The 23257-nt window shown below is 45.1% G+C and overlaps 2 protein-coding genes across 2 annotated transcripts in view; both read right to left on the reverse strand.

Annotated features, from left to right (window-relative positions):
* The window catches only part of LOC309670951 (kelch-like protein 8), a gene marked incomplete at its 5' end in the record, with an annotated part of 421963 nt that overhangs the window by 115856 nt on the left and 282850 nt on the right, over positions 1-23257 (reverse strand).
* Positions 10799-23257, reverse strand: part of LOC309671215 (AF4/FMR2 family member 1-like) — a gene marked incomplete at its 5' end in the record, with an annotated part of 34348 nt that continues 21889 nt past the window's right edge. The window contains 9 exon segments of the mRNA XM_082482420.1: positions 10799-11153; positions 13854-14083; positions 15462-15505; positions 15608-15701; positions 16323-16394; positions 17585-17721; positions 18566-18629; positions 19607-19698; positions 20727-20973. Coding sequence (XP_082338546.1) covers positions 11032-11153; positions 13854-14083; positions 15462-15505; positions 15608-15701; positions 16323-16394; positions 17585-17721; positions 18566-18629; positions 19607-19698; positions 20727-20973 — 1102 coding nt within the window. The 3' untranslated portion in view covers positions 10799-11031.

A 23257-nucleotide genomic window follows, 5' to 3' on the forward strand; every position in this document is an offset into this window, starting at 1 on the left:
ACACGACTGTAAGACAGACACTTCTCTTGTAGTTCAATTCGTACGCAACCCTCCCCCCCAACATTATTTGTGCTCGGGCTTCCGAGGCGTATTGTTAAGGGCTGGCAGGAAAACTGCAGAAAAGATTTACAAGGAACAACCCTCTTGCCAGTATAGTGCTGTCCACGTTATTAATCTTAGATAGCACCAGAACTACAAATATTTTGTGCAGAACTGTTTTTAGAAACATTATTGCAGGAAATGTGATAACGATGTCAAAATATCAAAAATTTAAAAAAGCGTAGGATTACTGTGGCAACAAAGTAATGACTTACCTGCATATAAAGCCCTCGTAATTTAACACCAGCAAACTCGTTTTTCTTCTTACTGGCAACAGGATAATGATGACAAAGAAGTACCCCACCCCCCCAAGGCTGAGGGGAGAATGTAGCCCACCCTGGCTCCCCGTGGTGAGGCAGCCCTCCAGTGGCAGCAGGCCCTAACTCCCACCGCATCGTCTAATTTAGAACTAAACTCGGGATTTGCTATAGCAAAGTATTTAAACATCCAAGCTCAGGAAATCGTGCATCATGTTTAGATGCAACTTCTGATCCCAAATGATCCCGAATCCCAAATTGTTACTGCTTCTGTTAATGTTTTTCCTGCACCTAAAAGCCTTGAACTGACCCATAAAAATCATGAACCCAAAGATGTCCGTTAGAACATCCTTTAAACACATAGAAAAAATCAGTTTGTAAGAATCAAGTGCGGTCACAGTTACTCACGTCCAAGTTTCCAGCCTGCTGATTTGAACACCGTCATGGGTTTCTGGGAGGAGCAAGACCAGACTCGACCACTCCCGACCAGCCCCCTTGGCCCTGTATCTCCAGTCACACTGGTGCGCAGCCAGTGCTTACGGGTCACCCTGCTGCCGCCCCAGCTTCTGGGACATGTCGCCTCCCATCTCAGCTCTCCTGCTGCCTCACAGCAGCCTTCACGCACGCCGCTGCTCCTCACCTCAGGACTTGGGACTGTGGCTTCCCAATTCCTTCCAAACCGTACAGCTGCCAAGGGCCACGCATTGTGTTTGTCTTCAGGACATTTTAGTCTGAGCACTTTTACGTATGGAAGATCAATACAAAGACAAAGATTTCTCTTTAAGTCAGGATTCCGTTTGCTACATTCAAATAGTAATTTCTGATTGTATTTTTTTAGGACACACCATAACACCATGATGATGCAAGGATCTTGCATGTCTTCGTGTTTATTTCAATTTTGTAAATTATGTCTTCTCAAAATAATCTTAAATTCATACCTTATTGTTTACATTCAAAGAGGGTTGTGAGAATTTGGTTATACTTTCACAGCTTTGATTACTTTTTAATATTGCCGTTCCCCAAAGCCATCTCATTCCTAAGAGAGCCACGCTTGCAGCAAAACTGCTAAAACATTCAGACGTGGACAGAAGACTTTAGAAGGCAACGCATGTGCTACTTGCATATTTTAAGCCATAAACAAAATACACGCATGCACTCTTAATCCCATCGGAAAGACTATTTCCGCCTGTTTGAACAGGGGTGGAGAGAAAATTATTTCACCCAAACGTCTGCCTGTAGAGGGGGATGCAGCCCTGCAACCAACCAAGCGTTCGCAGAGGGTTTGCGCGCACCCTGTGTTTACGCAGCACAACCAACAGGCAACCAACCCACTGCCTCGGGCTGCTGCAGGGAAGCAGGAGGTAACAAGGATGCCAGCCAGGCGCTGGAGGGATCCCGTGTCTGTCTCCAGGATCTGCTTTCACCTACAGTGGGATCCGGAGGCAGTTATTCCAGCGTCAGCGTTCTTAACCCTCGCAGCATGCACGCACGTAGGGAGACTGAACACATCAGGCACAATTTACTCATCAGAACCCAGGAACTTTTCTTGCTCCTTGTCTTGGTAAGACACTTTTTTTAGAGCAGTGGGAAGGTAATTAAATAAAAGCACAGTTGCCACCAGCATGACTTGCAGCAGGCTCTGAAACCAGCACTCTGTGCTCAATCCGACTGCATTCAAGTGCCAGCAAGAGAGATGCAGACAATCCAGCAGCAGTAAGACTGTCAAAGCCCCAGGAAATTTTATGAGATTACTTTGCTGCTCTGAGCTTGTGTATGCACTTCCCTAAAGTCGGGATGCCTTCCTGCATCCCAACTGCATGACCTCAGTTCTGTGTCTCACCGCCACTTGCAACAACATTTTGACTCTGGAGTGATTCCACCTCTTATAGGAGTTAGAAATGAGCTGCATGAGAAAATTCCTGTCAACAGGCAAAACCATCTACAAACCGCAAACACTGAGGAACGGGGGCAGGCCCCGTCGACTCGGGGAAACTCCTAAGTAAAGAAAGGTTTGTTAAAGATGAAATTGAGTGCTCAAAATGCAACCCTGATGGCGCAGCTTCCCAACAACTCCAGCCCAATGTAACCGCCCTGAACCACAATGAGAAACAGAAGCGGTTGTGTTTCCCTCGTTTGCTGCCTGTCTGCTCCGTCTGCTGAGACTGCTGCAGGATGCGCCGTGTGATCTTGTGTGATGGGACCACGGCTGCGACACCAAATGACACGGAGACCCATTTTACAAATAAGTTGTCATCGGGTGATAAAAATTCAGCCAATTAACCTGGTCAAGCTTAAGTAGAACAAATGCTTGGAAAGTCCGTAACTCCATATTAGTCCCACAGTTAAATGGGGCTTTCTATCTTCATTTAGGCTGAAACTGCTTTTAAAACTATTTTGAACACCGCTGCAGTGCACATTTCTGCAAACCCAAGTACTCTATTCCAGACGCTCCACTTAAATTTTTTTGCTGGCTGCTTTTACCACATCTGTATTTATTTTCTGAACCTTTGCATGTTCTCTTGACTGGAACTGGCAGCAAATAAAGCACTCTTAGCCAGGAGATGAACCTTATATTTGTAATTCTTTCCTGGCTCTGTCAGCATGGTTGGTGTTGCTGCCACTTCACGGCATTTTAACGCAATTCCTTGGATTCCAGTTTCATTTTCAACATGTTCCAGCACACACACACACACACAAAAAGTCAACAGGCAGCTTTGTAATTTCTGCCATCTGACTTGTCTGGTCTGCAGGGATTATCGTGTTCCATCACTTCAAGCAAAAAGCCCATGCAGATACACACCTGCCATAAGTTTTGCACTGAAATGGTGACTCAATCTTTCAATGAGTGCACACAACCTACATCAGGTGGTGCGGCAGCCAGCGTCCTGACAGAGATAATAAGACACATGTACACTGGGCTGTGATGAAGAGAATGCACGCGTGCGTGGCTACGGCTGCCTGCCTGACTTCTGAAGCGCCCCTGCTACCTGGCAGCGTCCCACAGGATAATTTCTCTGATGCTTATTAAATTAACGGTCTTGAAAATTAATAGTCTAAGCTTGCAAGTACACAGCTACAGCCATTCCTGGGAGTGGCAGCGAGGCTTGGCTCTGGTTCAATAGCCAACGAGAAACATTTTTGTGTCCTTATTTGCTTGATGGGTAAGACTTAACTTGGGCCAAGAATCGTAAGCAAATTATCTTCCCCTACACACATTTTCAGTACACCTAACTCAGCACGGGCTGCTGGAAGAAAGTAATTGCAAAGCCGTGAACTGTCCTGACACAGTCCAAGTCAGATCTCCAAATGAACAGCCGCCAGATGAAACAAACAGCACATTACAGCTGCCAATATCAGTGCATTTAGATGTCACATTGTCATTGCACGTTAAGCCACATGGCAACTTTCTCCTCCTGCTTCTCACTTTTCTTTTGTCCAAGCAGGTGCCAGCTCCCCAGCCAAAATCTTGGTGAATGCAGGACAGAAAGGACAGGAATGGAAAAGCAGAGCCAAAGAGCCCTTCTTTCTTCCTGTCCTCAGTGGACATCCTAGCTGCTCTCGCTACTCCCATTTGGTTCCCAAGGTCTTCCTTTTACCTCCGAGAGACTGCCATGCCTCTCTCTCTCTCTCACCGCTTCTTTCCCAGCAACTCACACCTTGGTCTGCTTCCCCCCAGGCTGGTTTCCTTGCTTTTTAATCACTCCACACCTGATGTGGGTTGCTGGAGCACCCCTACACCAGCTAACCATAATCCATCTTATCTAATTACCGCCAAAGATCTACGAGTTCACGCTTCCCCAAGGGCCAGCCCCTCTGGCTCCACACACTCTCTTTTCCTCCTTGCAACGCCTGCACACACACGCACTTTGGCTTTCAGACAAAGCCCATTTCACCTTGGCACCAACGCTGCTCCAAGGCATGCCAACAACGCTGCTCCAAGGCGTGCCAACAACGCTGCTCCAAGGCGTGCCGACACTCCCTCCACCACAGCCTCTCAGAGGGGAAAAAGGAAAGCTGATGTGAGCATACACTTGCCCTGCTCTGTAAAGCCAGTGGCCACAGAAACACACAGCCCAGCCCTGCTGAAGTTGTTAGCTGGGGCACTGCTATCTCCAACCCCTTGGGGTTATGCTGAGATTCATCCCCCTGCACTCATGTGCTGCTGATTCACACCTACTGATGACTGGGCTTTAGCAGAAGGTTAGTTACTGCCCTTAATTAAAGTCTTCCTCACCGAAAGAAGGTCAAAGCTGTCAGACAAAAGGCACCAGTAAAACAAAAGACTAATTCTGTTTTCTTTTTCGGGTTATAAACCAAAAGACAGAGGGCAGCATCGGACTACTACGCATGTACCATTAGAGGAGAGAAAAAAAGGAAAATACATACGTACCAGGTATCTAGAGCTTCTGAAGACACTTGTGCCAGTAAAACATACCCCACACTCAGGCAAAATAAATGGGATTTGGAAACACGCTTGAATATTTTGCCAGAGTAGTACTTACAAAAATGAATCCCATCATCACGGTCTCATCAGGATGAACACCCAAATTTCAAACTTCAAGGTTAAAAAACCTGAAATGCAACATTTTGATATCTTCCCTCAAAAAAGCGGCAATGAGGTGAAGGCAGTGACAAGTTTGTGCTGTCGAATATTTTAAGAAATGCAACTGCATACCAAGGAAGATGCGTGGCATGATCACAAATTGCATGGCCACACCAGCCCTCGCCTCCGAGCAAAGCTGCACCCAGGGGCTGTGCTTGTGCAACTGTGCGTGAGCAGAGCACAGAGGAGGGCGAGACATCTCAGCAAAACAAGAAACACCCCCTCCCCCAGGCAGCTCGCTTTTAATTTCGTCTTTACAATTTTGACCAACATCTCTTTCATCTGAAGAACTTGAAGACAAACAAGTCAAAATTCATATTTTAATTTTATATATACATACACACACACACGCAGCAATTCATCCTTAATACAGAAGACAAACAAAAGATTGGTGGCACAGTATCTTTGGAGATTTTTTTTTTTTTTAAGCTGTATCACACATCTGATTTTTATCTTTTTCATCCTGTGCTCAGGAAACCTGACAGTTACTTTTTAAGGACATTCTCACTGAGAATTGCAGTTTTATTTACACTCTAAGATGATGCCTAAAGCGGGGTGAAAAAAGAAAAATCCCAACCCTGTATGGTAACAGTTGAAATAGAAATCCCACAGAAATGACCCAGAAATGCAAGGCTGGCAGCTGAACAGACGGGCAGTGGCTTGACCAGCATGCCACAATTCACGTACTGCCCAGAGACCTGATGACACGAGTCCTGCCAGCGCCCACCGCACTACCGTACACATTCACATCGCAAAGAAAACACCACCCACAAAACCTTCAGCTCCTGCTCTGCTTTGCAGATTGCATCTTGCTCAACTCTCTCTCCCAACGCCCTCCGGAAAAATAAGACAAAGCAAAAGCCTAACTAGCTCTTCTCTGAACAGCGAGGAAAGCTCATGAGCAAGTTCAGAGCCTGCTGCACCTCACGTGTAACAAGCAAAAAATTGCACAGATTGGAGCAACTTTCAGAAATACCTTTCAGCTGCCACAGACCACATACGGGCTGATACACGGCTTCAACTATTGAAAGAGAACAGAAAAAAGCTATCGGTTGGGATGCAGTTTGGCTGGCTCAACAGAAGCGGACAACATTGCTGTATTGCTATGATAGGAAATGCTGGACCCAAAGAAAACCTTAAGTTCAGCAATACTGAGTAGGAGAGGAGAAAAACCCAGTGGGAATTCCAGGAACCCTGTACCTTGACAAAACACATCGCAAACCAGCAGTGATCGCACGCTGCCATTGTAACATGCACGAGTCCTTGTTTCAGGAACGCAAAGTTTACAGAAACACATTCAGAAATGCTGATGATGGCCCAGGAACACTGTTGGTTTTGGGTAGTGACGGGGGTCAGTAAAAGTGCAATTAATATAAAGAAAGCACAGGCTGCCAATGGGCTATTTTAGTGTTTGGAGAGCAGCATAGGGCTGAGAAACTGCCAAAAATAACGTTTGCCTTTGAAAAGGGTAAGCCAAGCCAAAGAGAGAAAGCAAGCTAATCTATAACGTATAACAAACCTCAACTTAAACACAGTTGCAAAATTAGGTTTGGTCAATAAAGGCTCAATAAATAACCAAACTACAACAACAAAATATTCTTGGAAAACCACCCCAAAATATTTTTGACCCTTTTAGCCAAGGGGGGGCGCTGCCCCAGGGCAGAAAGATGAGCAGGATGGTCAAAACCTGCTGCAGCCCCATGGCCGCCTGCTCCCCCTTCTCACGCCCTGGCTTTTGGATGACCTCCCTGCTGGCACATCGCACGCCCTTCCTCTGCATCCCTCCTTCCACTCCCCATCTCCATTCCCACCTCCAAAACTAACCCTCCTTGCTTTTGCCTCAAGCAAGGAGTGTGTGAAACATACTTTTTGGGGCACAAGGGGGTAGGAAATGGTGGGACAGAGGACGAGAGCAACACAGGAAAACCAGCTCCACCCTGGCCGGCAGACAGGACAGCTCGTGTCCAATTACCCCTCACGACCCACCGAAACCAGAACAAAATTCACAGATGCTTAATCCACATACATACGTCCACAACCACAAGCTATCTTCCCGTCCTCTTTTCTTACCCTCCACGCACCTTTTAATCAGCCTGGGGCTGACCTGGTTTCATGCCACTTGAAACACTAATTGATGGCAGTGAATCGAGTCCCAGTCCCACCTCGCCTGAGCAAACACGCCACCGAGCTCCTCCTGTCTAGTCTGTAGCTAAAAATCCCAGCAGATGCTCATCTGGGTACATTTCGGTTTGTTTTTGTTTTGTTTTTTAACTAACTAGGTATTTTTTCCTTTTATTCATACTTCAATTCCAATTTTGCCATTGGGATTTTAAGCGTGCAGTGAAAAAGTGCATCGACCAAAAAAAGTCTACATTGCTATATACATCTGTAACAGCAACATATCTAGTGGGTATTAAAACAGGTTTCAGCATACCCTACAATTTACTACATTAGAAAACCACATCCATTATTAGCAACCATCTTAGGTGCAATGCCTATTGCAGAAAGGACCTGAATGATATGCATGAATTTTAGCACAATCGTGCACAGAGAGATGCAAAAACCATTCTTCCAAGAACAGTTACATTGCCCGACATAAAACAAAAAGTGGGAAAAGCCCCAAACAAGAGTAAGGCCATTGCAAAGAGACCACCCTGCTTAACCAATGAGAAGCAGAGCTACCATGGGGCATGAAATCCTGTGGGATTCCCTGAGGTGAATCCTCCTTGCAGCACTTCAGAAACGTATCCATGAACTCAACTTGAGCAGACCTTCCTCCCAGCACTGTGCCCTGCAACACCTTTGTGGCACACGCAAAGCAGCACGCTTCAACTGCCATTTGTGTGCCCTGTCTCCTTGTTTTCTTATTTAACTTGTTCAACTGCATGAAACCAACCCGTGGGATTTTCCGGTCAGCGAGTGCTCAGAGCCAGGCTCTGGCAGCTCTCAGAAGCTGACCCCAGCACAATCTTCCCTGAATCCCTTTCGGGAGGACAGGAGGCAGATGTCTTGAGGCGTGATCCTCCTGCCACTCTGAGCATCTAGATTTGCACCCATTCTTGTTCCTAAAGGAAAGGACAAGGGGCGATAAACAGGGGAGCAATTGAAACAGACATTTCTTGTATAGAAATTCATCCTTAAACCTCGTTCAGAAGGGAAACACTAAGACCATTCCGAGAGAAAAGGCAAATTACAATTTCTCTACAAAAAGCTGAGAACACGAGGACTCTTGCAACAACTCATAACACAGGCTACTTCATTTATTGTTTATTTCCCCAGATGAATGAATCAACCATTTCGGAAACTCCATCACACACAGGGCAGGAAAAAAGTTATTAACAAGAGGGACATACATCCCCCAAATAAGCTTAAGGTGTACAGATTTATAATGGGAACCAAGAGGGAGGGGAGAGGACAAAACCAAGAACAAGGACATTGCAGTCAGACTTTTGACTTCCTGTTAGAGAAGAAATCTTCATCTCCATGTAAGTGGGGCTTTCAGCTATTAAATAAATGGCATCTTAAAAATAGAACATTTGACAATTTCAACACGTGTATTATTTCTTCTAAGTAAATACTGCATGGAAATGATGCTGCTTTGCCACCATAGCTGCCTCCTCTCCTTCTGGGACTCAACTACCACCGCTGTTTTTTCTTGGATTCATGGTTTTCTTTCCTAATGGCAAATGCTATTTCCTCCACTGCTATGTTTTGGTTTGTGGTTTTTTTTTTTTTTTAAAGGCCTGAACAGGCCCAAGTGAAAACAATGAGCATCTTTCCTAACCCTTTGCAGGCCTCTGACCTGGCTCAAGGTTGAAATATGATGGCTTTTTAAAAATTACCTATTATTTATACAGTCTTCTCCATGACCTGAAACAAAACATAGCTTCCTGCTATGTAGCTTGGTATTGATGCTTCCACAGATCGCTTTTGAAATGAGAGCCTCCAAATAGCCCCCACATGCCTTTGACACGAACTGCCCGTGATCTCCTTTCCTCCGAAGCCCATGGGAATTTGCCCTGGGACTGGGAGCAGCCCTTGCACAACCGCCTCCACATGGTAGCAGAGCGCATGCTGCCTTTTCCCAACCGTAAAGAAGCAAATGCCAATAGTTCATCTGCCTTCACCGGGTGTCTTCTTACCAACTTTGCTTGCCCGACACCCTTGCATTTGCTTTCCTAGGATCAGGACAACAGATTATCACTATCTGGGCAGCAAATTGACCAAAGGGCAGGTGAGGACAGGACCTGGTGCACCCGCGGGCTGCACCGAGTTGGAGGTAGGACAGGAGCAGTTGCACACCCTGCCTCGCGGCTTGCAGCAGGTCCCCCTGGGGCAGGCAAGCTGTGAGCAAGTGGCTCTCCGTTGGGAACCCAGCCTGGCAGCAAGGAGAGAGGTGGGTGTATGCAAGTGAAAGTACTGGGGGGGGGACACACTCATGTCCCTGCTTCACCTTACGCTTACCCCTAACACTCTGCTACGGTTCTGGCAGACTCCGACAGAGGTTTTCAGGTTCAATAAAGCTTTTTTCTTTCTCTCCTCCCCCTCAGCTGGTGATCCTAAGAATAGCTTTGATGGAAGATAAAGTCAGAAGAAGGTATCGACCCTCTAGTCTGGAATTGAGCTCCAAAGTGCACATCAAGACTTCAGGCCAGCTGGCCATCCCTGCGCTTCCTGAGAACAAAACAGTTAATGCTGAGCCCCTCTCTGTCCCTGGCTTACTCAGAGCAGTCTCTCCCCCAGGGAGAAGGAGCACAAGTGAAGTTTGATAAGTAAAACGGGGAGGGGGAGGACATGGACCTTTCTTCCACTGGTTAGGACAGCTTATCCCTGAAATGCACTATGGCTTTTAATAAAGTGAACATAAAAGGACAGTCCCTTGAAGGTGCGGGAAGACTAAGGCAGGATCCCAGTGGTCTAAGTTGCAGATTTCTAAGTTGCTGGGCCCATGCTGTAGTTTGGTTGAGAAAGAGCAAGTGAGTTATCTCCCACATGAAGGATGCCCTACTTTGGTACCAAATCCTGCTCTTAGATATTCACCGAGACCAGCAATGGTTGCAGGCAAATATCCAAACGCAACATTTGTCTTATGTTCCACATTCAGCCACGTAAACAGAAGCGATTCCTCCCCATGTAACCTCTCAGACTCAGAACGATGTCCAAGCAACCACGGTGACCCAGTACAGCTGTCCACCCCCACCCATTGAAGCGACAATAAGCAACCGGACAAGGAGTCCTCAGTGTGAGCAATGTCCCTCCACCACAGAAGAGGGGTAGAGCTGTTTCCAACCATACCTGGTCATTTTGGCACCCCAGCTGTGTTTGGCTTACAAGCCTTAAACCAAGCAAGACCCTAAGTAACATAGTTCGAGTGCTAAGGGCATGTGTGTGCACGAGTGTGTGGCAAGGAGGAGGACCAGAGCAGCAATGACTTAAAAAGTGAACTTGCAGCGCTGAAGGCAGTGGCTTCCCCCAATTCTCAGGACAGCAGCTGGTTGACAAATGCAAGAGGGTTAGGTTGGAAAGCTGGCAAGGCAGACCAATTTGCTGTTTTTACTGTAACATAATGCTGTTCGGTGCTGATGAGGTTGCTACTTGCCATCTGAGGAACAAAGACACCAAAGATTGCATCCGTGCTTGCAAAAACACTTCTCTGACATGTCTTCTGGGCACACAACTGTTGTGGACTGTGGGATGTTGCGTAATAACGTCTGGAGGCAGATTTCCTTCTTGTCGGCACTTCATGTGTGATTATTGTCCTGCTGGTTATTCGTAATAGAAATGTATATAGACCATCAATACATTGAGCCATTCAGACAATTTATTGCACTTTGTCGTTTTAAAGGAAGGTGCCATCATCATCGAGGCTTTCCTCCATCTCTTCTTTTTCAAGGCAGCAAAGCGCTACCCTACAAACACCATTCAAAGTTTTTCCAGTGTAACCAGATCCATTCCACCTTAACTTATTTTCCCTTGCAGGTGCTTTGTATCCAACGATTCAACAAGTCAGACTGTTTCTGAGGCTTCAAAAGTGCAAAAAAGTTCAAGGTACTTAACCACCTGGAGCACCAGTTAAGGCGTATTTGTTTCCAGTCTCAGCCACTGTAAACCCTGTCTAGTGTAGCGTACCAGTTCAGTCATGCTACTGTTCAGTGCCAGAGCGCACGTCGCTGTGCCGAGTTCAGCAAAAAACTCTGGAAAAAGGGTAGGGAGAGAGAAAACATGTGGTTGGTTTCACGTAACAGGCATGTCTGACAGGCAAGGGGGCAGCAAGGAGCGACAACAGCAGCACACTGTCAGCCGGCAAGTCCCATTAAACGCATTAATGCAAAGAGCTCAGCAACATTAGAAGGCTGGGAAGCATACCAAGCACACGAGGCAGGGCACATGAGAGGAAAACGTACTCACACACACCTGCATACACTGAACTGCCTCCCCAACCGCTGGGTTTAAAGGGACGTCGAGACTCCATGGTAGGTGGGCAAAAGTTTGGGTCTTCACACATGTGCTGTGTGCTTCCCCCAGATTTTAAACAGGCCAAATTCGAGTGTCTTTCTGAGCAATGCCCAGAAGCACACACAGCTGTCGTTGGACTGGTCCCTCTCCTTCATCCATCCTCAAACGTCGAAGGCATCATGATTTCTCAATTGAGCAGGTTTAAAAATTTGGATAGCTTGGCAGGCTATACAGCTCTGATTTGAGTTGCTTACAGCTGGGCACATCAGGCAGATTTAACAGAGTCCTATCCTGCCACCAAATTCAGGCACCGTGCTCCTCCTCCGGCACAGGCAGAAAATGGATCTGGCAGCATATCTGAACCTGCCGGGAGGTGCTGGCAGGCTAAATGCCCTGCTCTGTGCTGGCAATCATCTCGGCAGGTGAGAGTGAGTTACAGGAAATTATCACACCTTTCCAAGACATTGCTGCGTGACCTGCCTTCCAGCAACACGGGCTCACCCCAGTCCCTCCAGCCTCAATCGTCTTGCCAGATACCTTTTGAGAACCTGGCCATTCTCAGCTCTACTTTTTTACACACAAAGATTGAACCTGGAGGCTGAAAATTTCTGCTTGGCTGTGCAAGGAACTCTTCAGAAGCAGAGAACACAACGCTTTCCTTCTAATACTTTCCAATTCAGAAGCAGAAAACGCATTTCCCCTGATTTTCCTTCTTTTGTTTACAAAATGGGTATCCATTCCCTTCATGGGGAACGGAAGAGCTGCAAGCAGAGACGAGGAGTCCAAACTCCCTGCCTGAGCAAACAGAAGTTAATCTGATCTGTGACCACAGCACCACGTGAAAGGAGAGTGACTTTACATGCACACATGCAACCTCTGCTCGTCATTGCTGTGGAACATCAGAGGCCAGAAGGCAACGTGTTACAGCCTCATGGTCTGAATTACGCACTGCTCTGAAGTGAGGAGCTGGGTCCTGCACTGGAAGCACCTAGTTTTGGACCCGCCAGAAAACACCTCAGCACAAGTGCCTTGGACATCAGTTATAACTAACTGCTTTCCACTAACTTCTCCATTTAAGGGAACTTGATAGCTGAAGGCCACTGCTCTTTCTTCTTCTTAAGCCCTATGAATTGCATAAAAGAATCAAGGATGTGGCCTTTTCAATAGTTTTAGGTACTCACTCTCTGTACCTCTTAGAACCTGTACATTACACCAAATATCAACAAATATCAGAACTGGAACTCCTCCACCGTCCTGAACAGTGACAGCAAATGCAAAGCCTACAGGAGTATTTACTGTTCTCCTGCACAGATCCACTCCCTTGAGAGTATTTACTGCAACACAGAGCAGGTTTTGAATTTACTCTTGATTGATGAAAGATTGTGCTCAGGCTGTCCCTCCTACAGGTCTTCCTCCATGACTCATTCCTCTGGCTTACCAGCAGTATCCACTGAGCCTTCTGTGTGACAGTCTTTTATCAGCCTTTTGAGGACATAATCCAAAATACTACACATGAATTGCTGCTGCGAGCACAGATTTGCTCACAAGACAGCCAACAACTGGAGTTACTTTATTCAAAGGTGACTTGCAAAGCCTTTTGAATTTCAGCAACTGCCTCATTAGCATGAGTACTTTTACAGCCTTCCAACAATTCAGCCAGGCGCATCATGGTTACTTTCTTTTGCAAGTTTGCCAACAGACCGTGGCAATACGTCCCTTTGCCCACAGTAGCTCACAAAACTTTGTGTTTGATGAAAAATGACACTGCAAATGCCACGTGGGATGGCAGGTTATAGAACTGCACCCACTCTAGGGCTTTTGCTTACTCACCACTGCTTGTACCACAGGACAATACAACTTTTTTATTAACAAAACTGTAAAATAAAAAAAGTAGCAGCAATTTTAGGAAATGCTACCGGCAAATACTGGTCACGTGCCCAGCAAGGACTCCAATTCAAGTGCTGCTCAGATCCTCTGTTAGAGAAGCCAGTTTCACCGTTTTCAAGACAAAAATACCTGGAAGTTTGACAAACAAACTAAAACACAATGCTACAGGCCAAAAAGCTGTTTTTATAGAAAGTGAACCGACTCAGAAAAGCTCTGTGCCCCAAAGGGAAAAACAAACAGCAAAAAACCCCTTATGCTTCTTGTGTTACCATGAAGCAAGTTGGCTGGTTTCCTGCATTTGATACCCTCATCCCTTAGCTCTTAGACGTTTGAGGATGCCAAGACTATCTTTTAATTGGAACACTCCTCAATATATCACCATCAAGTATCTCTGCCAATAACCTGCCAATATGCCATAGCTGTCTATTTCAACATATTTAATGCTTTGATCTTTAGGTATGGTGTTTGCTCCGTTGAGTGTTAGGATTTAAGCGAGAACATACACATAACCACAACACACAAGACAGAAAAGCCAGAAGGCAAAAACTTACCCTTATTCTTCCTGGCCAGTGCATCAGCCTGTTCCCAAATATCATACGCATAGAGGATACAGGAAGTGATGTTGACATAGGAAGAGGCGATGCTTGGGATATTATAGGGGACAGTGATTGAAGAGCCAATGCTGTTGCCACTGCAGTTGCTAGCATTCGATCCCGGCTGAGAACTCACAGAACCGGCAGGAGAGGACATTGGAGAAAGAGCAGAAGGCATGCCTGTGCTTCTGCAGGAGAAAGAAACACCATCGTGAACATTTAACTTCAGAGTTAAAAGCCTTGCCACGAGACTATCTTATGCCAGGAGCTATCCGCTATCATCCAGGCCTGCAGTATGGAGCGGAGGATTGAAAACTGAGATGTGTTCAGCAACATAACAAGTAATTGTCCTTCAAGTGCAAGGCCAAGTTTTTTGAAGTGATTTGCAACTCTAAGGACTCCTCTTGACAAAAGAAAATGCAGAACCAGACATCAGAAAGGGCCATCCATACCTTCCAAAATCTACACCTATTTGTGGAAGCCTTCACCAGATTATCTGAGTGTTTTCTTTCTAACGACTTCCATTTCAGGCATGCTGAAGCTCACCACTTATAGAGGCTGGAGCTTTCTGACAGCTAGTCAAAGCAGCCAGGTGCGCCTACCCACACTTATTTATAGATGTAGGGAAGCTACATGCAGTCAGCTGCCCGCCTTCCAGACACAGGCTGGCTTCGTCACATCACTTCACCCCCACCACTTCTACCAACTTAACTTTTAGTACCTGGTATGAAAGGGCTTCCACCACTGCTCTTGGGAGACCATTTACTTCCCAATAAACTATATTGTGCAAGGCAGCAGAAAAATAACTGGAATTTCAGCATTGATATTAAAGACCAAACAACCCTCTCTCAGCTGCAGAGTTTAAAAGGGACAGACGTGGAACCAGGTAGCTATCTGCCAAATGCAATTACCACAGCACACAGAAAAACTCTTTCTTACTCATTGTCGTAAAAACACAGGCCCAGTCTGCAGGGCATCAGGTGAAACACTGTTATGTGACAGCTTGCCCTTTGCTTTTGCTGCCACAGACACAGCAACGCTGCTGTAGATACATAGAAAGGACAAAACGCTCAATAACTCAGAAAATTAGTTTCTTTTTCTTAATTGGTGACTAAGCTAAAGAGACAAATATTGAAGTATCACCTCAAAGTTATGCTACCCCAGGACGAAGGCATAATCATACTGGACAGTGGCCAGGGAGATGGGGATGCTATCCCATTAAGTCTCAAGGGATCTCTAACAGAAAAAAGATGACAACAGGGGCTTTGAAACAGCATAGTGACGATACCTTCCTTGCTCTGATCTGCTTATCTGGTGGAGAACTGCTCTTCTTGATATGCTGTAACTCTGGACCTCATAACACAAAAACAACCCCTTTCCAACAAGAAAAGACAGGAAAGAGAGAGAAGAAAAGTACTCATGCCCCCTAACAGTGTGATTTCAGGTGGCAAGAAAGAGCGAGAGGTGAGGCGCTCTCAAATGCAGTTAGCAACTCAAATATTCCGGCTACTGTTTTCACTCACACCCTTACAGACGCATTACAACATATGTATTTTTAAATCTTACCTTGCAACACATGGAGAAGGTGCTTGTGTTACTCTGGAAGAACTCTGCAGCAAGGAACAGAACTCTTGTTAGATTTGGGCTATTCGGCCAACATCAGTAACTGCCGCAGCCATTCAGCTGGCAGATTGGTAATATCTGTGCCCTACCTTAAAGTGGTCATTCAGGATCCTGGAATACTTGATTGCAGTGTCTTTTTTGTAACGAAACATTGCCATGTGCAGAATGGACTGGCAGCGCATGCTGTGAACAGAAACACACCCAAGCGTCAGTGTTCATGCTCGCTGCTGCCTGCTCAGCAGTCATCAGCCTTGTGGGACAGAGGCAGGCACACATCAGCCGTACTGCAAAGTCAAGAAAGCTCAGAATTTCTCCTCCTCCTGCTCATCTTAAAAAAGGACCCTGTGAAAAAATCACAAGGCGAAAAAAAAAACACAAAACAAAACAAGGGCGGGCCATGTCTGGTGTTATATTCAAACAGGTGCCCGACCTCTTATAGGTGCAACAGGCCCGTTAAACCCCTGTCCAGAAGTGCCTCAGCTATGTTCAGTGACAGCTTCAGTTACATGGCTCAAACATGGGCAGCCAAATTGCATTCTTTCACCTTAGGTGAAAGCCTTTGTGTGCTCTCAGGTTACCAGCAGATCAAATTTTAGAGCCTGTGCCTTCCACATGTGGTCCCTTGTGATAACGTGGCTCACTTTAGAGATGTTCCAGTTCATTCTGGTTTTTATTCTGTGGGTTTTTTCCCTTGTGGAACTCTGATTCCCATTTAACTCATTCCTTTGCCCCTGAAAGTAATGGGTCTTTCACTCTATCGAGTCTAAACACAGAATAGGAAGGCAGAGAAAAACAGTTACAAACCAAAACACGGCAAAGATTTTTTCATGTGAAGATGCTGAGGAGTCCGTAAAGGATTTCAATGTCATGATGAATCTAAGGAAACAAAAAAAACAGAATCTTGTCAGCCATCAGTGCTCTGAAGTCCTGCTGTTTATGAAAAAACAGCGCATGCCGTTATCTCTAACATCAGTCCAAAAGTCATGAAACCTAAACCTGCCTTGACTTCTTAAGTCCTGGCACTGAGTGCTTTGTATGATCTTGAGCAGAGTACTGTCTCAGAATGCGTTGTTTTCCACGCAGCACGAACAGATGTGACCCCTTATGCGACCCACTCTCCTCTTACAGTGATTACACGCTAACTTACAGGCCTGGGACCCAGAAGAGGTGCCCCTACTACTGAAGGTGAAATATGAATTCAATTGTTTCTGGACAAGACAGACATCTTAGTCGAAATGTTTCTTTTGGCTAACAACAAACAAGCAAGTCTCCTTTATGAAAATAAAGCAACAACAGCATCTTGGAAATACAGTCCATCAAGACCACAAAGCAAACAATGTAATTTAAAAAGTTTGAAGTCTACCACAAAAAAAAAAAAAACCAAACCTGACAGCTGTTTCAGCTCTAAGGCAAGAAGTCAAATCAGCTCTCAAAAACACTCATATAACCTGTAATTTCGGTATGAATAACCGATACCTGCCTCTTTTCTACCCAATACATGGTTGCTTGGGTTGTGCTGCTTGTATACGTCATATTATCTACGTGCATCTACAATGGTTGTGAAACTAAATGGGGAAGGTTGCTAAAAGAAACCTCAATAAAGTGTACTAGTAGAAAGACACATGGGAGAAACCAGCAAAGTCTGCCTTCAATCAAGCTACAAGACCTTTGGGACACAAACTGTTCTTCCACATGCTATATCTTTGCTTTGCTTTTTTTTAATTTAAATACTACTGAGCTCACATGCAAAAGCAACTTCAGACCTGTATAAAGTAAAAACTCCTTCATGGCCTTGATTGTCATAACCAGCATCCTCTGGTGTACCTCAGCTGCAAGGCTCAAATGCTGAGGAGGACACGGTGCCTACTTCTTCTGATAAGCAATGCTGAAGCACTTCAAAGGATTTGCCTCTGATGCCTCCGGATGGTCTTTCTCGTGCTTGTACAGCAACCTGAACTCTGCTCCATGGTGGGAATCCAAACTGGCCACAGTTGCAAACAAGCAATGCAACTAACCCTTCCCCTCCAAACACGCTGCCTAACCATCGCACTTTGAAAACCGCTTACTTGATGAGATCTATGGTGCCGCTGAATAGGCTGTGAGCTGATTTTGGTGCTGATGCATCTGATTCCAAGGCAATCCCATATTCAATGAAGGAGAGGGCAGCATCTAGGTACTGAAAGGCCCTTCCAGTCTTGTCGGTCTATTGGGAAGAAAATTCTCATTTTTAGACTAAGACAAAAACTACTTCTCTCAAGTGTACCTGATTTCCTTTTTTCTCCCTAGTTAGGCAGGATTTCAAGAAAGAAAAAGATGCAAGTCGGGCCTCCAGGAGATAATTAAAGGGTTCTCAGCAGTAGCCCTAATGTGGGCCCAGTCATCAGCTTTGTGTGCTCTGGCTATTTGTATCTCTTACTCTTGCTCAATCTTTTCCTCCAGTAATTCACCATCTTCACTTTTCTTGGATATTATTTTCTGGTCTTGGAGGCCTGCCTCATGAAAGGCAGATGAGGCTTTTCCTCTGCAGTATTCCCCCACTTCGTTTTCACAAGTAAACGACAATTAGCAAATGTACATTATCTGACTGAGCCATAATTAGCAAAAAAAAAAAAGCGCTCATTCATACACACTGTTAAACTGCACACAGTGGAGAAAGTCAGTCACATTCCACAAAGGGCACTTCCAAGTCTTGTTCGCCAGCAACACAATTACTGTCAGGATCCTGATGTTTCAGAGTAAACTGTCTTAAAACTAACTGTTCCTTGTATTTTCTGAGGACTTTGTGATAGCTCTGCAAAGCAAACAGGCCTGCTAACCTCAGGCAATGTCAATTCCAAATCCCGTTCTCCAGGCATATTCCCTAGATGTCTTTACAACAGAGGGAAATGTCTGAACATTTGGCAAATAAAGACAGCCTCCCCACATATAACTTGAACGTACTCCGAGTATGGAAGTAATGTTAGCGAGCGAATCTTATTCACATGCACACAGGTATTTGGTCCGAATGCAAGAGAAGGTTAACATTTTAGCACAGGGCCAGGACTTACCATTGCATCAGCTTTGTGCTTCAGCCTCTTGGCCTCTTCTATGTAGTATTCTGTCGGATGCTGTCTGAATTGGGGACAGAGAGTGGAAAAACAGAAAGCAGAGAAAAAGGGGGGGATAATTCTCAATTTTACCTTCAGATCTATAGGATGCTATGAGTCCAAACGTCGTGTTTTGGTAAGCCTGTTACAGTCTTATCAAACACACCTTACAATTATGATAATCACTAAATGAATGTTGTCTGCCTGTTCAGAAATACGCAGCAGCTGAACGCACAGATAAAGTTAATTGATTTCTTAAAAAATGTATGTTAGAATGACATTGAAAACTTACATTTTGAAATAAAAATCCACCAGAAGTTAGGTTACTATGAGGCCAAGTTTACTTCTTTGCTCCCATGGAAAGACAGTAGTTGTGTGATCTCCTGCCGTTCCTCAAGTACAATACCACAAACACATTCTGATTGAAACATACAGTAAACTCTGCAGTACCACACTGTCATCTTGGACCAAGAGAGCTTGCATTCGAGCTATTTGCTTACAAGACATACGGTCACCAAGGCTTCTACAGGTCTTGGGTCTCAATCATGACACACATTTCTGTGCACTGGGATAATCTATTCACCGTGCAAATGGCACACAGCCACCTGTACACTAACGAGTGAGTCATGCCCTCTCAAGATAAAGTCAGCTGCCTGCCCAGCACCTTGTCACAGAGGAATTTGCCGCTTGCCAAGAAACACATAAATCAAAACCCATCACTTGTTGGCAGGCATGAGACACCTCTCAGAGTTAAAAAGTACCTAATTTCCAGAGTAGCTTCCCTCAAGCCAAGAACTGTTGTAATGAGACCTTTGCTTTGTGGGGGGTGGAGTAAGTCCCAGGCATGAGAAGACAGTACAGGGCAGGTCTCAGACATCTCTTCCTCTCTCTTTCCTCCCAAAAGAAGGGCTCATTAGGAAGCAGAAGCCAGGGCGGCTGCAGGGCCAGGCTTGCCTGGTGTCTTCAGAAAGTACAGACAAGGGGTGTAAAACAACAACTTACTCTTCAAAGTTGAGTTGAGGTCTCCTTGACTTGGAGGTACCATTCGTCAAAGAAGGCACTGGGAAAGGATTTGTGACATCCCCTACAGATCCCTGAAAAACAGAGCAGAGATAAAGCTGGTTAGAGAGGTACATCTAAATCAATTCCAAAGCCTGGCTTTCCTAAATTTCAAGAGAAAATATTTAGTTGTCCCAGGCACAGTTTACTCTCCAGGTTCTCACCATCTTCTTACCTTCTTCCCCAGCATCCCATCCAATAACAGAAATAGAAACTTGGCTTCTTACCTGACTGCTGGTAAGGCTTAATACCACTCAAACTTTTCCCAAGCATTGAGAAATTAAGTCACAGGTTTGCTTGCACAATGGCTAAGACAGCAGTAAGGCTGCAAGCAGAACATTTTTCATGGCCACTAGCCAAGGCAGGAATGGGTAATATCCATTCACACTTATTCCAGCTTAACCACACAGCAACTGTTGGTTCTCTGTTACTCACTCCATTATCAGGAAAAAGCAAGCAGTTAGAAGCCAGCTAATACAGTGTGCAGAATCTGGCCTAACACACACAACAACAGACTAGACCACACACCCCCAGCCACCAGAAAACAGGAATATAATTGAATTTTCTAATAAAAAAATGCAAAGATCCAGCTGCAAGGATCATTAATAATTTTGTAAGCAAGCCACAAAACCTTATATCCAAGCTGCAGCCAAAACCACAGGTTGCTTGTTTCTTACTTTGAAGCAATCCACTCCTTTCTGTAAACACACTTATTTTTACGCCAATATTGTACTTGCAGTCGCCTACAGTCAGAAACGGTTACTACCATAAACATGATTCTCTTGCCTTGGGTTTTTACACGGTCGTCTCTTTACACTATTGTTCACTGGTGAAATGAAAACAGCTGATGGAAAGTCAGCAGAGAAGTTACAATGCAGGCTTTCGGGCTAGCAACATATGGTCCCAGACAGCCATTAAAGGAGCAAAATTGCTTCAAAGAGCTTTCTTTGGTGGCTCATTTATCTTCCTTCCTTTTTAATATCCTCAGAGCATATTTCTAAAGACAATCACACAGCACTCACGACTTGCAGGAAACATCCCACCAGTTATAATGGATACCTACTTCGATGCCCTTTGGCAATTCAGTGTGATTTCTCTCCACTTTCTTGTGCTTGGAGAACAAAGGATCCTTGTGGTCGCTCTTGTTCCTGGCAGTGTTATCCATGGCAGGCAGTTCACCAGTCTCACTTCTGGGTCTCTTTTGGGCCATCTTGGTTGACTTTGGTGGAGGATGTGCAGGAGACATGGGTGGCAGAGGTGGCGGTAGCAGGAGATCTCTCTTCTGGTTTTCAAGTAAAGCTTTTGGTGCTCTGGAGATGGGAAGCGAATTCAGCAATTGGGGTGAATATGGTGTACATATAACGTAGGTTTTTTTTAAAAAACTTAGTTACTTCATGTACCAATTCTGTTTAAATTTCTCTGGAAGTATAAGAGGACTTGTTAACATAAAGAATCAAACAAAAGCAAAATGAAACTTCAGGGATTTCATTGTGCATTAGATACCACATCCTCAGCTGCCAACACCACACAAGAAAGTTTCTTTTCAAGTAGGAGTAAGATTTGTCCTTGGAGTAAAGACTTGCAACCAGAATATCAGGATGTTGCAAAAAAGGCATCCCTCCAACACAGCCTCTTTTCACTGAAAATGGGAGAGGGGTAATAACAGCAACTAAAATCCCTGGGACAAATCACACAACAAGGCAAATGAATTGCAGCACTGACTCTCTCTCCCCATTATGCTAGAAGATATCTTCTATGGTCAGAAATACTAATCCTGACACTTGATCCTGTATATGCTTTGACCGAGTTTAACTGGGTACCGACCTTGGTACAGCTCTCTCCCCAAAAACGCATCCTTATCCTTCCCACTCTGCAAGCTAGAACACGGCTAAAAGGGGTGCTCATTTTCACTGAGCAAAAGGGAGGAGTGAACCCCAGAATTAAAGCCCTTCTGTATCCCTTCATACAACTAAATGTTAGCCCCAAAGTCTCAGTGCTTTAAGAGCACGTCAATGTTTTCTCTGCAGAAAAGCAGTTTAGTCGTATTGTCAGGACACAAACCTCAACGCTACATACCAACCCAATACCTCAAATTCAAGCAACAAGCAAGCAGGAATTGATCGCAGTGCCCCGTGACTGATGCATGAGCCTCCCCTCTCAGGGACACTGCCCATTTGAAGACATGCTCCTAGAAGCATTAGCTCTAGCAAAGAGCTAGCCAAAATGCTGGCAGTACACTGGTATGCAAATTATGGGTTAAGTTTCAGGAGACGTACCAGAAGCACTGCAAATGCTATGCTGAATAAATGAGAAATTCCTGGCCATGAAGGCCATCTGAAATTCCACAGTTTCATGATTCAAAAGGCATGCTGGCTGTGTGTCCATTAGGTCACATACAAAAAAGACAAAGACAACGAGATGATTTTAGTGGAAAAGGGAAAGGCTCCCTACCCTTACTCACCTATACATACAACTCTGTTTTCTGGATTGGGCTTTGTGCGTTTCACCCATATACAAATTTGGGCCAGTCACTGCAAAAAGCTTATTGGCACTGCATCATGTTGGTTTAGTTAGAGAAAGGGGGAGCTGCACACCTATGTGCTTCTGAAGCATCCCAGTTTAGCAGCCTCACACGGCAGCAAGGGAAGAAAACAGAGTTCTGCAATGTCCATCACATCCACCTCTGTGTTGTCAAGCTGGGAGAAGACAGGTCCCACCTAGCACAGACACCGTGTGCACCAGCAGCCAGCCGATAAGTACAATTCAAAGCCTGTCACTGGTGACAGCAAAAGCAGCTGAGGGAGCAGACAGTATCAGCATTGACACATGACCTTTTTCTTTCATCAGAACCTGTCCAACTAAGAAAACAGCAACAATCACCAAGTCGAAATTTATGGACATTCAGTTACACTTAGCAGAATATCCTTTCCCAAGAGGCTGCCAGAACTGTCTCTGCTCAGTCATGGGAACGAGAGTCATGACTTCAGGGCTACACTTTCAGCTATTTCACCTGTTTGCGGCAAGAATCTGATCAAGCAACTCAACTTGTCTGCACCTCGGTTTCTCTGTGTGCAAAACGCGTTCACCTCATCTTCTCACCTTACAAAGGCTAAGAGCTTTAAATGCATGTGAAGTACCACGAATCTGACAAAAAGCTTTCTGCTGCTTCTCATGCAGTGAGAGCACAAACTTCCCCAAAATAAGTATGACAGCAGAACCCAGAATGAGGAAGACATGGGCAAAGAAAAAGAAGTTCGTAGTATCATAGAATGGGTTGGGTTGGAAAGGACTTTTAAGGATCATTTAGTCCAACTCCCTTTTTAAAACCATTTTAAGGCTAATTCCATTTCTCATGAAAGCAGAAATAACTGATGCTTGAACTCTTAAGTCTTACTCACCTAGAATCACAGAATAGTTTGGGTTGAAAGGGACCTTTAAAGGTCATCTAGTCGACACTTTCCCCCTCTCCCCCCGTCAGGGACATCTTCAACCAGAGACATCTTCAACCATCTTCAACCTCTTGCCATCCCCTGAAACCCCTAAACTATCATGCAGAACAAGCACATGCTACTCCCCACAGAACAGCTGCCACCT

This window comes from Vanellus vanellus (genome assembly GCF_965231255.1).
Source record: "Vanellus vanellus genome assembly, chromosome: 4".
Classification (NCBI taxonomy): Eukaryota; Metazoa; Chordata; class Aves; order Charadriiformes; family Charadriidae; genus Vanellus; species Vanellus vanellus.